The sequence below is a fragment of the Phoxinus phoxinus genome (genome assembly GCF_949152265.1).
Source record: "Phoxinus phoxinus genome assembly, chromosome: 15".
NCBI classification, from domain to species: domain Eukaryota; kingdom Metazoa; phylum Chordata; class Actinopteri; order Cypriniformes; family Leuciscidae; genus Phoxinus; species Phoxinus phoxinus.
In genome coordinates, this window is record NC_136890.1 from 1,010,365 (window position 1) to 1,024,751 (window position 14,387).

General features: G+C 49.9%; 1 protein-coding gene across 1 annotated transcript in view; it reads right to left on the bottom strand.

Moving 5' to 3' along the window:
• Positions 1–14,387, bottom strand: part of LOC307012005 (acylamino-acid-releasing enzyme-like) — a 55,733-nt gene that overhangs the window by 38,395 nt on the left and 2,951 nt on the right. The window contains exons 3-7 of the mRNA XM_079638163.1: positions 14,102–14,228; positions 9,652–9,739; positions 1,844–1,919; positions 954–1,045; positions 803–874 (exon numbers count right to left, since the gene is read on the bottom strand). Of these exons, the coding sequence (XP_079494289.1) occupies positions 803–874; positions 954–1,045; positions 1,844–1,919; positions 9,652–9,739; positions 14,102–14,228 (455 nt within the window). The remainder of the gene's footprint in view (positions 1–802; positions 875–953; positions 1,046–1,843; positions 1,920–9,651; positions 9,740–14,101; positions 14,229–14,387) is intronic.

Genomic DNA, 14,387 nt, shown 5'->3' on the forward strand with positions numbered 1-14,387 from the left:
CTCTGCTATGACCAATATTCAGGTTTGGCTTCCCAGGAAAGGTTTATTGTTGAACACAAAACAACCAGTGTGTGTGATGTTTGCAAAACAGTTACCGGTAGTAGAGATGACAGATTCAGAGGTATTACTGAGAGGGGAGGAGCTTACATATCTAACTTTTAAAAGTCACCAAAGAAAGTTGTCTAATATTGTCAAATTTGATTTAGAAATGTTTAGGTATCTTAGGCCATTTTTGACAGTCGGTGCTGCCAGGTTGTATTTACTACATTCAATGATTTCCTTCACATATTCAGTATTGATTTAATAGTTGGTCATTCATGGATCAGACAACCCTAAAGTTAATAGAATCACTGTATAAGAAGGTGTTGGATTAAAAAAAACCCTCTAATTTCATTACTGTAACATAAAAAAAAAAAAAAAAATTGTACAATTGTCAAATATGCATGGGTCCCCCAAAGGATAGATTGTGGAACTGGTACCAGCTCTGTCATAGGATTAGATTGTGAAGTGCCACATAGGCCAACATCTTCTGGTCAGAAAGTATTATGTGTGATAGAGAGCAAATATGGGAAGAGTGTACCGTGTTCTTCTCATCCGACTGTTAAAGCTCATCTGAAGAAGAGGCTTATGAGTGTGCTTGGGGTATTGTCTCTGTGTAGTGTTGTGTGTATCTGCCTAGAGACTGTGGATGTAAGCTAGTAATGTTGCTATAATCCGGCTTGTTTACATTTTGTATTTTATACTAATGTTCATTAACATGCTTTGTCCCTATCAAATACAAATAAACAATACAAGCTTTTACCAGGACGGTTTCCTCCTTCTTGTCGGCCGCGCCGGTCTCCTCTTCATCGGTGAGCGAGCCCGTCTCAGGACCCTGCGGTTCGGGAACATGCGGTCACATGGAGAACACACTCACTCACAGGGTCATTAGAAAGTGTGTGTTTTGTGTAAACCTGGAAGTAGGACTCTGTCTTGGGTCGCTTCTTCTCAGCAACATACAGGAGGTGAGTCTCTGAGTGAGACCAGACCATACAGCCGAACTGATCTGGGAACAGAGAGCGCATTATCAGCGTCTGCTTTAGACTTAAAGGAACACTCCACCGTTTTGTGAAATAGGGCTTATTCACCGTCTTTCCTACATTTAGAGCGGTGGGCAAATGCATTTTTGTCTCAGTGCATGCATTGTTTTAGTTTGGCAGGGTCGCCGCTAGCTTAGCTTAGCATAATGAATGGAATCCTTTGTTGCCAGCTAGCATATCCTGAGTAAAAGTGATTAAAAAAAATAACCTAATTACTTCTTGTGGTCTGCGTATTCACAGCGAGTACAAATAGCGATGCAGATTAAGACTAGGCGATTTCCTAGGCAGATATTGACGTGGGACTATATTAGGGCGAAGCACTGTGAATATGCAGGCCACAAGAAGTAATTAGGTGGCTTTTTTTTGTTGATAACTTTAACTCAGGATATGCTAGCTGGCAACAAAGGATTCCATTCATTATGCTAAGCTTTGTGCTTTAACACACACCATGTGTAAGTTCATGAGTCGACAGCATTGCTGAGTATTTTCTGCTTAAAACTGCAGTGAACCAAAGACAGTCTCAAAAACACGGTTTGAAATCGCTGGTGTTTCCGACCTATTTTAAAGCATGAAAAAGGAAAAAATGTTTGAATACGTAATTCTGGTGATCAAAGATGAGTTTTAAGGGATCAAATGCCATTAGGTTCACAGCAGTTTGGCAGGTGCTGTTTATTCTCTGACCACCAGGTGGACACAACGTATACAGTGTTGAAAACCCTTTTGCGACACATTGAGAGGAAAGTGTGTGATTGTTTTCCTCTTACCATCTTCATACACTTTGCCGTGTTTGTTGAGAGTCGTCAGGTTAAGACACTTCAGCTTTCTGTTCTTGTGCCAGATCTACAGAGAGAGAGAGACACTGGAGTTGCACACTGACCGACTGCGATGTGACTGACACTGAGTTACAAGGTTGACCTGCTGCCAGAAAGCACATTAAACAAGTGGAGCTGCGCTTTACTGACATTCATCCATCAAGCGCTGTCTGCTCTTTATTCCCAGAGGAGATAAAGGTGACATCAGTGCTGAGAGTGATAGAGTCTGGGGTTAAGAGGAAGAGGAAGGGGTTGACGAAGAGGAGGAAGGCATATTTACGAGCCGACATGGACAATATACGGCCAGTCGTGGACATATTCCCCCATTTTCTTTATCAGTCTGGCCATTTGGGGGAATATTTGAACAATTCCCCCAAATATAACATAATACTATTATACTTTGAAACAGAATAGAATAGTGCACAATATGCGAATTGGCATGCACCTCTTATCTTACAATGAAATGCCTAACAGAAAAAATATATTTAAAGGGGGGGTAATGCCCTTTTCACAAGATGTAAAATAAGTCTGATGTCCCCAGAGTGTGTGTGTGTGTGTGTGTGTGTGTGTGTGTGTGTGTGTGTGTGAAGTTTTAGCTCAAAATACCCCACAGATATTTTTATATAGCTTGTTAAAAATTGTCACTTTTTGAGGATGAGCAAAAACACCCCGTTTTTGAAATGTTCAGTGCATGTGTGTGTGAGGTAATCGGAGCTGCTACACACACACACGCACCTTTTAGCCTTTTATGTTCAAACCGGAGTCAGAAAGATGGAAAGACTCAAGAAGAAGTGACACATGTAGAAGAACAGGACATTTCTGAATGGTTAGTTGATGAACTTATGCAGATTATGTGTAGTTATTTTCTAGTCACTGATTAGCATATTCTGTCATGATAATCTATAAATCGTGTTCGGGGGCGGGGCTTATGTAAATTTTAGGGTTGGTGAGGATGTCACTAACCCGGGAGGAAGCTCGTGTAGTTCTAGCCGTGTGTTGTAGTCCTTTTCTTTAAAAGCAAATATCTCTTATAACTTTGAGCGTTGTAACTTTGCAGATGTTGTTTATGATCAAACACAACATTACACACTAACTACAGTTAGAAAAGTCAAATCATAATCAATCCCCCAGCCCCCTTTAACCCTTTTGAATGGCCTTATAATCAGGATACTGTAACTTCAGACATGTTAATGCCCCGTGAGATGAGCAGTTTAGCCATTATACGCACTAGCCTCAGGCCTCATCCACACTACTGCGTTTTCGGTTAAAACGGAGACCTTTTGCTACGTTTGCACCTCCCGTCCAGTCTACACCGGCAGAAACGAAGACCTAAAACGGAGAAGTTTAGAAACGCTGCCGACCCCGTTTTGCGTTTTGAATCTCCGGAGGGCGTTTAGTGAAGACGGTCAAACGGAGGACTTTAGAAATGCTGACGCAGACGCTCACGCTCGGCTCTATGATTGGGTGTCATCAGTCATGGCGTATCCTTCCCTGATTCGTCAGACACCCATCACATGACCCGTCCCCGGGAAGAAAACACACAAAACCAGCCTGGACTATGTAACGTTAGCGACTGCAACATGGATAACGAATCACAAGCGTTACTGACGTTGATGTCTTTGTTAGCAGCTGTTGTGCAAGTAAATTCTGCATTTTACAACGCTATCACTGCCTATATGCGCCTGTGTACACCGGCACACACACGCCCAGTGTTGGAGAATGGTCACGTGATCCGCGCTTTCAGTCGTTTTAGTGTGGACGGAGATCAATTCTAATACGCAGCTAAAGCGCTGGTGTGGACGGAGATCGTATTCGTTTTAATTCTCAGTCGTGAGGAGCAGTCGTGAGGAGCAGTCGTGAGGTGCAGTCGTGAGGAGAAGTCGTGAGGTGCAGTCGTGAGGAGCAGTCGTGAGGAGCAGTCGTGAGGAGCAGTCGTGAGGAGCAGTCGTGAGGTGCAGTCGTGAGGTGCAGTCGTGAGGAGCAGTCGTGAGGTGCAGTCGTGAGGAGCAGTCGTGAGGTGCAGTCGTGAGGTGCAGTCGTGAGGTGCAGTCGTGAGGAGCAGTCGTGAGGTGCAGTCGTGAGGAGCAGTCGTGAGGTGCAGTCGTGAGGTGCAGTCGTGAGGAGCAGTCGTGAGGAGCAGTCGTGAGGTGCAGTCGTGAGGTGCAGTCGTGAGGAGCAGTCGTGAGGTGCAGTCGTGAGGAGCAGTCGTGAGGTGCAGTCGTGAGGTGCAGTCGTGAGGTGCAGTCGTGAGGAGCAGTCGTGAGGAGCAGTCGTGAGGAGCAGTCGTGAGGAGGAGCAGTCTTGAGGAGGAGCAGTCGTGAGGAGTAGTCGTGAGGAGTCGTGAGGAGCAGTCGTGAGGAGGAGCAGTCGTGAGGTGCAGTCGTGAGGAGCAGTCGTGAGGAGCAGTCGTGAGGTGCAGTCGTGAGGTGCAGTCGTGAGGAGCAGTCGTGAGGAGCAGTCGTGAGGAGGAGCAGTCGTGAGGAGCAGTCGTGAGGTGCAGTCGTGAGGAGCAGTCGTGAGGAGGAGCAGTCGTGAGGAGGAGCAGTCGTGAGGAGCAGTCGTGAGGAGCAGTCGTGAGGTGCAGTCGTGAGGAGCAGTCTTGAGGTGCAGTCGTGAAGAGCAGTCGTGAGGAGCAGTCGTGAGGAGCAGTCGTGAGGAGCAGTCGTGAGGAGCAGTCGTGAGGAGCAGTCGTGAGGAGCAGTCGTGAGGAGCAGTCGTGAGGTGCAGTCGTGAAGAGCAGTCGTGAGGAGCAGTCGTGAGGAGCAGTCGTGAGGAGCAGTCGTGAGGAGCAGTCGTGAGGAGCAGTCGTGAGGAGGAGCAGTCGTGAGGAGCAGTCGTGAGGAGGAGTCGTGAGGTGCAGTCGTGAGGAGGTGCAGTCGTGAGGAGCAGTCGTGAGGAGCAGTCGTGAGGAGCAGTCGTGAGGAGGAGCAGTCGTGAGGAGCAGTCGTGAGGAGCAGTCGTGAGGAGCAGTCGTGAGGAGGAGCAGTCGTGAGGAGGAGTCGTGAGGAGCAGTCGTGAGGAGCAGGCGTGAGGAGCAGTCGTGAGGAGCAGTCGTGAGGTGCAGTCGTGAGGAGCAGTCGTGAGGAGCAGTCGTGAGGAGCAGTCGTGAGGAGCAGTCGTGAGGAGGAGCAGTCGTGAGGAGGAGCAGTCGTGAGGAGGAGTCGTGAGGTGCAGTCGTGAGGAGGAGCAGTCGTGAGGAGCAGTCGTGAGGAGCAGTCGTGAGGAGCAGTCGTGAGGAGCAGTCGTGAGGTGCAGTCGTGAGGAGCAGTCGTGAGGAGCAGTCGTGAGGTGCAGTCGTGAGGAGCAGTCGTGAGGAGCAGTCGTGAGGAGCAGTCGTGAGGAGCAGTCGTGAGGTGCAGTCGTGAGGTGCAGGCGTGAGGAGCAGTCGTGAGGAGCAGTCGTGAGGAGCAGTCGTGAGGAGCAGTCGTGAGGAGCAGTCGTGAGGTGCAGTCGTGAGGAGCAGGCGTGAGGAGCAGTCGTGAGGAGCAGTCGTGAGGAGCAGTCGTGAGGTGCAGTCGTGAGGTGCAGTCGTGAGGAGCAGTCGTGAGGAGCAGTCGTGAGGAGGAGCAGTCGTGAGGAGCAGTCGTGAGGTGCAGTCGTGAGGAGCAGTCGTGAGGAGGAGCAGTCGTGAGGAGCAGTCGTGAGGAGCAGTCGTGAGGTGCAGTCGTGAGGAGCAGTCTTGAGTAGCAGTCGTGAGGAGCAGTCGTGAGGAGCAGTCGTGAGGAGCAGTCGTGAGGTGCAGTCGTGAGGAGCAGTCGTGAGGTGCAGTCGTGAGGAGCAGTCGTGAGGAGCAGTCGTGAGGAGCAGTCGTGAGGTGCAGTCGTGAGGAGCAGTCGTGAGGTGCAGTCGTGAGGTGCAGTCGTGAGGTGCAGTCGTGAGGAGCAGTCGTGAGGAGGAGCAGTCGTGAAGAGCAGTCGTGAGGAGCAGTCGTGAGGAGCAGTCGTGAGGAGCAGTCGTGAGGAGCAGTCGTGAGGAGCAGTCGTGAGGAGCAGTCGTGAGGAGGAGCAGTCGTGAGGAGCAGTCGTGAGGAGGAGTCGTGAGGTGCAGTCGTGAGGAGGAGCAGTCGTGAGGAGCAGTCGTGAGGAGCAGTCGTGAGGAGCAGTCGTGAGGTGCAGTCGTGAGGAGCAGTCGTGAGGAGCAGTCGTGAGGAGCAGTCGTGAGGAGGAGCAGTCGTGAGGAGCAGTCGTGAGGTGCAGTCGTGAGGAGCAGTCGTGAGGAGCAGTCGTGAGGAGGAGCAGTCGTGAGGAGCAGTCGTGAGGTGCAGTCGTGAGGAGCAGTCGTGAGGAGCAGTCGTGAGGTGCAGTCGTGAGGTGCAGTCGTGAGGAGCAGTCGTGAGGAGCAGTCGTGAGGAGCAGTCGTGAGGAGCAGTCGTGAGGAGGAGCAGTCGTGAGGTGCAGTCGTGAGGAGCAGTCGTGAGGTGCAGTCGTGAGGTGCAGTCGTGAGGTGCAGTCGTGAGGTGCAGTCGTGAGGAGCAGTCGTGAGGAGCAGTCGTGAGGAGGAGCAGTCTTGAGGAGGAGCAGTCGTGAGGAGTAGTCGTGAGGAGTCGTGAGGAGCAGTCGTGAGGAGGAGCAGTCGTGAGGTGCAGTCGTGAGGAGCAGTCGTGAGGAGCAGTCGTGAGGTGCAGTCGTGAGGTGCAGTCGTGAGGAGCAGTCGTGAGGAGCAGTCGTGAGGAGGAGCAGTCGTGAGGAGCAGTCGTGAGGTGCAGTCGTGAGGAGCAGTCGTGAGGAGGAGCAGTCGTGAGGAGGAGCAGTCGTGAGGAGCAGTCGTGAGGAGCAGTCGTGAGGTGCAGTCGTGAGGAGCAGTCTTGAGTAGCAGTCGTGAGGAGCAGTCGTGAGGAGCAGTCGTGAGGAGCAGTCGTGAGGAGCAGTCGTGAGGAGGAGCAGTAGTCGTGAGGAGCAGTCGTGAGGAGCAGTCGTGAGGAGCAGTCGTGAGGTGCAGTCGTGAGGAGCAGTCGTGAGGAGCAGTCGTGAGGTGCAGTCGTGAGGAGCAGTCGTGAGGAGCAGTCGTGAGGAGCAGTCGTGAGGAGGAGCAGTCGTGAGGAGGAGCAGTCGTGAGGAGCAGTCGTGAGGAGCAGTCGTGAGGTGCAGTCGTGAGGAGCAGTCGTGAGGTGCAGTCGTGAGGAGCAGTAGTGAGGAGCAGTCGTGAGGAGCAGTCGTGAGGAGCAGTCGTGAGGTGCAGTCGTGAGGAGCAGTAGTGAGGAGCAGTAGTGAGGAGCAGTCGTGAGGAGCAGTAGTGAGGAGCAGTCGTGAGGAGCAGTCGTGAGGAGCAGTCGTGAGGAGCAGTCGTGAGGAGGAGCAGTCTTGAGGAGGAGCAGTCGTGAGGAGGAGCAGTCGTGAGGAGCAGTCGTGAGGAGCAGTCGTGAGGAGCAGTCGTGAGGTGCAGTCGTGAGGAGCAGTCGTGAGGAGCAGTCGTGAGGTGCAGTCGTGAGGAGCAGTCGTGAGGAGCAGTCGTGAGGAGCAGTCGTGAGGAGGTGCAGTCGTGAGGAGGTGCAGTCGTGAGGAGCAGTCGTGAGGAGCAGTCGTGAGGAGCAGTCGTGAGGTGCAGTCGTGAGGAGCAGTCGTGAGGAGCAGTCGTGAGGAGCAGTCGTGAGGAGCAGTCGTGAGGTGCAGTCGTGAGGTGCAGTCGTGAGGTGCAGTCGTGAGGAGCAGTCGTGAGGTGCAGTCGTGAGGAGCAGTCGTGAGGAGCAGTCGTGAGGAGCAGTCGTGAGGAGCAGTCGTGAGGAGGAGCAGTCGTGAGGAGGAGCAGTCGTGAGGAGGAGCAGTCGTGAGGAGCAGTCGTGAGGAGCAGTAGTGAGGAGCAGTAGTGAGGAGCAGTCGTGAGGTGCAGTCGTGAGGAGCAGTCGTGAGGTGCAGTCGTGAGGAGCAGTCGTGAGGTGCAGTCGTGAGGTGCAGTCGTGAGGAGCAGTCGTGAGGTGCAGTCGTGAGGTGCAGTCGTGAGGAGCAGTCGTGAGGAGCAGTCGTGAGGAGCAGTCGTGAGGAGCAGTCGTGAGGAGGAGCAGTCGTGAGGAGCAGTCGTGAGGAGCAGTCGTGAGGTGCAGTCGTGAGGTGCAGTCGTGAGGAGCAGTCGTGAGGTGCAGTCGTGAGGTGCAGTCGTGAGGAGCAGTCGTGAGGAGCAGTCGTGAGGAGCAGTCGTGAGGATGTGCAGTCGTGAGGAGCAGTCGTGAGGAGCAGTCGTGAGGAGCAGTCGTGAGGAGCAGTCGTGAGGAGCAGTCGTGAGGTGCAGTCGTGAGGAGCAGTCGTGAGGTGCAGTCGTGAGGTGCAGTCGTGAGGAGCAGTCGTGAGGTGCAGTCGTGAGGAGCAGTCGTGAGGAGCAGTCGTGAGGAGCAGTCGTGAGGAGGAGCAGTCGTGAGGAGCAGTCGTGAGGAGCAGTCGTGAGGAGCAGTCGTGAGGAGCAGTCGTGAGGTGCAGTCGTGAGGAGCAGTCGTGAGGAGCAGTCGTGAAGAGCAGTCGTGAGGAGCAGTCGTGAGGAGCAGTCGTGAGGAGGAGCAGTCGTGAGGTGCAGTCGTGAGGTGCAGTCGTGAGGAGCAGTCGTGAGGAGCAGTCGTGAGGTGCAGTCGTGAGGTGCAGTCGTGAGGAGCAGTCGTGAGGAGCAGTCGTGAGGAGCAGTCGTGAGGAGCAGTCGTGAGGAGGAGCAGTCGTGAAGAGCAGTCGTGAGGTGCAGTCGTGAGGAGCAGTCGTGAGGAGCAGTCGTGAGGAGCAGTCGTGAGGTGCAGTCGTGAGGAACAGTCGTGAGGAGCAGTCGTGAGGAGCAGTCGTGAGGTGCAGTCGTGAGGAGCAGTCGTGAGGAGCAGTAGTGAGGAGCAGTCGTGAGGAGGAGCAGTCGTGAGGAGCAGTCGTGAGGAGCAGTCGTGAGGAGGTGCAGTCGTGAGGAGCAGTCGTGAAGAGCAGTCGTGAGGAGCAGTCGTGAGGAGCAGTCGTGAGGAGCAGTCGTGAGGAGGTGCAGTCGTGAAGAGCAGTCGTGAGGAGCAGTCGTGAGGAGCAGTCGTGAGGAGCAGTCGTGAGGAGCAGTCGTGAGGAGCAGTCGTGAGGTGCAGTCGTGAGGAGCAGTCGTGAGGTGCAGTCGTGAGGAACAGTCGTGAGGAGCAGTCGTGAGGAGCAGTCGTGAGGTGCAGTCGTGAGGAACAGTCGTGAGGAGCAGTCGTGAGGAGCAGTCGTGAGGAGGTGCAGTCGTGAAGAGCAGTCGTGAGGAGCAGTCGTGAGGAGCAGTCGTGAGGAGCAGTCGTGAGGAGCAGTCGTGAGGTGCAGTCGTGAGGAGCAGTCGTGAGGAGCAGTCGTGAGGTGCAGTCGTGAAGAGCAGTCGTGAGGTGCAGTCGTGAAGAGCAGTCGTGAGGAGCAGTCGTGAGGAGCAGTCGTGAGGAGCAGTCGTGAGGTGCAGTCGTGAGGAGCAGTCGTGAGGAGCAGTCGTGAGGAGCAGTCGTGAGGTGCAGTCGTGAGGTGCAGTCGTGAGGAGCAGTCGTGAGGAGCAGTCGTGAGGTGCAGTCGTGAGGAGCAGTCGTGAGGTGCAGTCGTGAGGTGCAGTCGTGAGGAGCAGTCGTGAGGAGCAGTCGTGAGGTGCAGTCGTGAGGAGCAGTCGTGAGGAGCAGTCGTGAGGAGCAGTCGTGAGGAGCAGTCGTGAGGTGCAGTCGTGAGGAGCAGTCGTGAGGAGGAGCAGTCGTGAGGAGCAGTCGTGAGGAGCAGTCGTGAGGAGGAGCAGTCGTGAGGAGGAGCAGTCGTGAGGAGCAGTCGTGTGTAGAGTCATGAATGAGCTGTGGATAACCTGACCTCCAGGAACTGCTTGTCTTCTGCTTTAATGCTGCTCTCTCTCAGCACAGCCTTCATGTCTCCGGACGGGGAGTCCACACTGAGCAGCCTGAGCACACACACACACACACACACACACACACCGCATCTCAATGCCAGTGCTTACACAGCTCTAAACATCTTTCCTTACTGATGTACAGTCAAATAAAAAATTATTCAGACACCAGATATCATATTTAATTTAGTTTTTTGTTTCACTAGTGTGTGCAGGACACTATAGTTCATTTCTGTAAGTGAGGAGAGCAGAATACAGTAAACTGTGAGATATTATACCCAATAACTCTTCATACAGCGACTACCAGTGACATTAGGACCAAAACTGATCGGGACACTTTGAGCTGATCATGTTCTGCTGAAGTGTGTGTCTGTAACTGCTAATGCTCTTTTCACACACACACTGAACACAATGAAGCATTGCTTGGTCACTGGTTGAGCTAAACTGGTATTATCTAATTCAGGGGTTCCCAAGCTTTTCCATGACGAGGCCCTCCAAATACCACGGGGTTCTGGCCAAGGCTTGTGCAGGATGTGTTACTGAACCCATCGACAACACTACGGCAAATGTAGAAATAAAGAAATAAAACATCTGTGAACATCAGATTATGTGATGGTGTTTGATACCAGCCAATCAGAACGATTATAGAGATGCGCCGGTTACAATCTTCTATAGACGGCTCTGACAGCGCAGACTGCTTCTTTTTCCGTTCTGATTGCCGCGCTTGACTTCTAGGTGTGTAACCTTTATTATTGTTCGGAAACGGCGCCCAGTGACGGATGGTGTAGCAATATTGTTGTCCAGGTGGAAATTGGGAGAAATTCGGGAGAAAGGTCGGTCCGGGAGATTTTCGGGAGGGGCTTTGAAATTCGGGAGTCTCCCGGAAAAATCGGGAGGGTTGGCATGTATGGGAAGCGGGTCGGGTACAATATTTTCTTTCTTTTGTTTGCGGTCCGAGTTGCGGGCGGGTTGAAAACGTCGGTCGGGTGCGGGTTGTTTATACATTGACCCGCGCATCACTGCCGCCGTGTATCATTCGTTCAATCGTTTTTTTCCCCCCAAAAAAAAAAAAAAAAAAAAATGAAAAACGACTTGTTTTGGAGATTTGAGATTCTGAAAACGAGATCTACATTTGTAAAGCAGGTGAACACTTTTAAGCTTTTACTTTTAAGTATTTAAAGCGGTTGCTGAATTGAACCTTGTGGGAGCGGGACGGAAAAAAACAGTCCCGCGCAGACCTCTTGTGTCCCGAATAAATAATAATTTAAAAAAAGGAATAAAGTTCAAAAGTTGTACAGTCCATTGGTAATACAATGCTAAATCAGATATATGTACAATAACATGTCCAACAATCGATTTAAATAGTACATGGGTTTTGATTTATCTTTAATAAGATGTATCCGCTTTTTTTTTTTTCGTGTGCTTAAATGGTCCAGTGGTAGAACTTTTGTCAAGTCTGTAAAAGGTTCTGGGTTCTAATCTGCATTTGTATAGTTTTTTTTTTTTTTTCGTTTTTTTTTCTTCATCAAAACCGATTATGCTCATCAGTGGTTGTATATAAGTAGTAGGGACACGTTTGTGTGCATTATATTTTGTGATTTCACCGTAACGAATAGGCCTATTCCATGTAGCTGGATAAAAAAAATATTGGCCCGCGGCCAAAGTTACTTGCCGACCCCTGCTCTAGGCCGATTCCCATTTTTCATTGAGTTTGACCGATACAGATTTCAGCCGATTCTGATTTCATTTTTCTAATCACTTTACAGCACACAAATATTCTACATATTTTTATTTTATTAAACACCATATACTTTTACCCAAACTGAATAATAAAAACAAGTTTCAATGGGTAAATTTCATAAATATATCTATATTTTCTGAGTCTTCATTCTCTTTTCTGGCATAGCCTACTCCAGTTCTTGTTAAAACACACTAGACCTGCAAATAATGTGCATTTTAGGCACTTTTTGTGTGAAATCATATTTATTTTGTCCCTCAAAAGTGTGTTCACTGTAATTGAGGGTGAGCAGCGCAGCTAACCCGCGCTTCACTGACGCTCCTGCTCGCGGTGTGGACGCACTCACTGATTAACATGCACGCCACGCGCTTGCGGTGTGACGGCCGTAACTCACGAGGTTTCCTACATGTGCGGTCCGTGTGCGCGTGTGATGCTGATGCATTTGACCGGCATAAAATCTGCATATATGTCAGACTGATTGGCTGGTCTCCTAATCTCTAAAAGATTAGCATTAAAAGTATAATGTTCAGATAGGCTATGCGACAAATTATTATAATCAGGGTTCGTGCAGGTTTCAGTAAGTCAAATTTAAGACCTTTTAAAGACATTTTAAGACCATAAAGATTTAAATTAAAGACCTACATGACGCATTAACCAGCAAATAACAAATACAATTAGCAATAATATGCACTTTTTGTTTACATAAACATTAAAATAATCACATAAAAAAATGATGGCTAGATTTTAAAAGAGTGTCTTGCAACATGTTATCTACTAACATGTACAAGTTCAAATAAAGTTTTGACAAAAAAGGTTTTATAAAAAGATAAACCTCACGTATTTCAGCCTTTAAATAATTTTTTATAGAATGAATGTGTCAAAATAAGATAAATTACTGACATTTACAATGCAGATTAGCTTATCTTTATTATTAATAGTAAGATTTGGTCCGATTTTCCCGTTGCTATGCAACCATGCACTGCGCTCTCCACAACGACAGTAGCTAGCTGATGATTTCCACTGATAAACGCTTGCTGTAGCCATTATTTATTTACGGAGAAGAGAACACCTGCAGTGTTTGGGTGCACGGTGCACCCCCATCCTTCATGTTGACTGAGCTGTCAATGTTGTTACGGAAAGGGTGAAGCGGATTGGTTGGTTCTTGTCACATGACCCGCTTGCAGAATTCTGAAAAGTTGAGCTTTTTTTTTATCTCGCTCCGCCTGGAAAAACGTCTGCATTGCTTCTAATATGAGTGCGCTTGCCGCGCGCCTAAATTTGAAATAACGAACTTGAGCGCGCAAAAGACGCAATATGTGAACGGCCTCTTTGGTAGTTACCGCCAATCAGGGCACGAGCTGCTGGAGCTCGCGAGCGCAGTGTCGGAGACCCCTGTACAGCTCCGCTTTGTAGGCTACGACTCGATACTTTTTTGCTACTTTGTAATAACTTTCTGTGGCCAGCATTTCAGGAAATGAACGAGGGTAAAACCTTTTTAAGACCTGACTAAATTAAATTTAAGGGTGCTTTCACATCTGTAGTTCGGTTCATTTGGTCCGGACCAAGGGAGAAAAATTATACTTTGTTGCATTTTTCAGGCGTTTTGGTTCCTTGTTTTCACACACACTGATTGCTCTGCTCCGAATCAGTTTATGAAACGAACCAAAATGCAGTCACGTGACAACATCCACATCACTCGTTGGCCAGATGGGTCTTGAACGTATTTTCATAACTGCACTTTTATTGTCAGAATTAACGTGCGGGAAAATTCCAACAGAATTGACGGAGGAAAATCCGGCAGACAACACGCCGCTTTTTACTATGGAGAAACGACTTTGTGGGCTGATTGTAGCCTATCCCTGGTCATAGTTTATTATATAGTTTGTCTACACCACTTTAGGCAAACAATAACATTTGAGAATGAACCGAGAATGCGGCTTGAAAATAATGTTTTATGCAATGCACGCAGCGAGTCACTTCAGGAGGAGGCAACGCGTGCATTAATGTTGCTAAACATTGACATAATGCACAGCGCGGCTGACTACGGCAGCTGGTTTAGTCCAAAAATGCGCAGTTCTTTGGCAGTTGGGTCTGTTCGAGGTCGGATCACGTTCTCACCACAAACGAACCGCTCCAGAGTTCGTTTGAAAGCGTACCGAGACCACCTCTCCTAGGAGGTCTCGGTACGCTTGTTTGGTCCGCTTTTGGTGCGCACCCGAGTGCGATTGCTGCATTCTCACCGGCCCAAACCAACCGCACCAATTCGGAAAACGAACTCTAGTGCGATTCAACCGAACTAAACAAGGCAGGTGTGAAAGCACCCTAAGACCTCGGATGAAAATCTGGCCGTTTTTAAGACGTTTTAAGACCCCGCGGAACCCTGTATAATGCTATTTCATAACAATTCTCATAATAATATAAAAAAAAAATACGTTTTTCTTTTTTTTTCCTTCCAACTTGCCGCGGCCCCCAGTTTGAAAACCCCTGATCTAATTGTGTAGTTACATTTACCAGCTGACAGATATTCAACATAATTCATGTGTGAGACAGTCTACCAGAAGGATATTGAGTAAATATTGAGTTCTGCTCATATCTCCTGAACTATAGTGAACTGTGATGTTGACGGAGTCTGGATGAATGTTGTGTTGACGGTGTAATGAACAGCGGGATGCACATACTCTCCCTTGATTTCCGTGCAGTTTCCCGAGGCTCCGGAGTAAACCACGGACGTGTCATCGTGGAACACGATATACTGACGACAGAACTTCACACTCTCGTTCCTCTCCAGGTCCCGCTGGGTCCACTCTGGAAAACATCACAACATGAGCGGCGGTAAACCTGACGCTCAACCCACCCGTCGCCCAGCTCCAGGCGGCGCACCGGGAGTAACACTGGACACTGCACAAGTTAAACACATTAATCCATATTAAACTCACAAGAGTTATTCAGTCAAGTGCAGAGAAT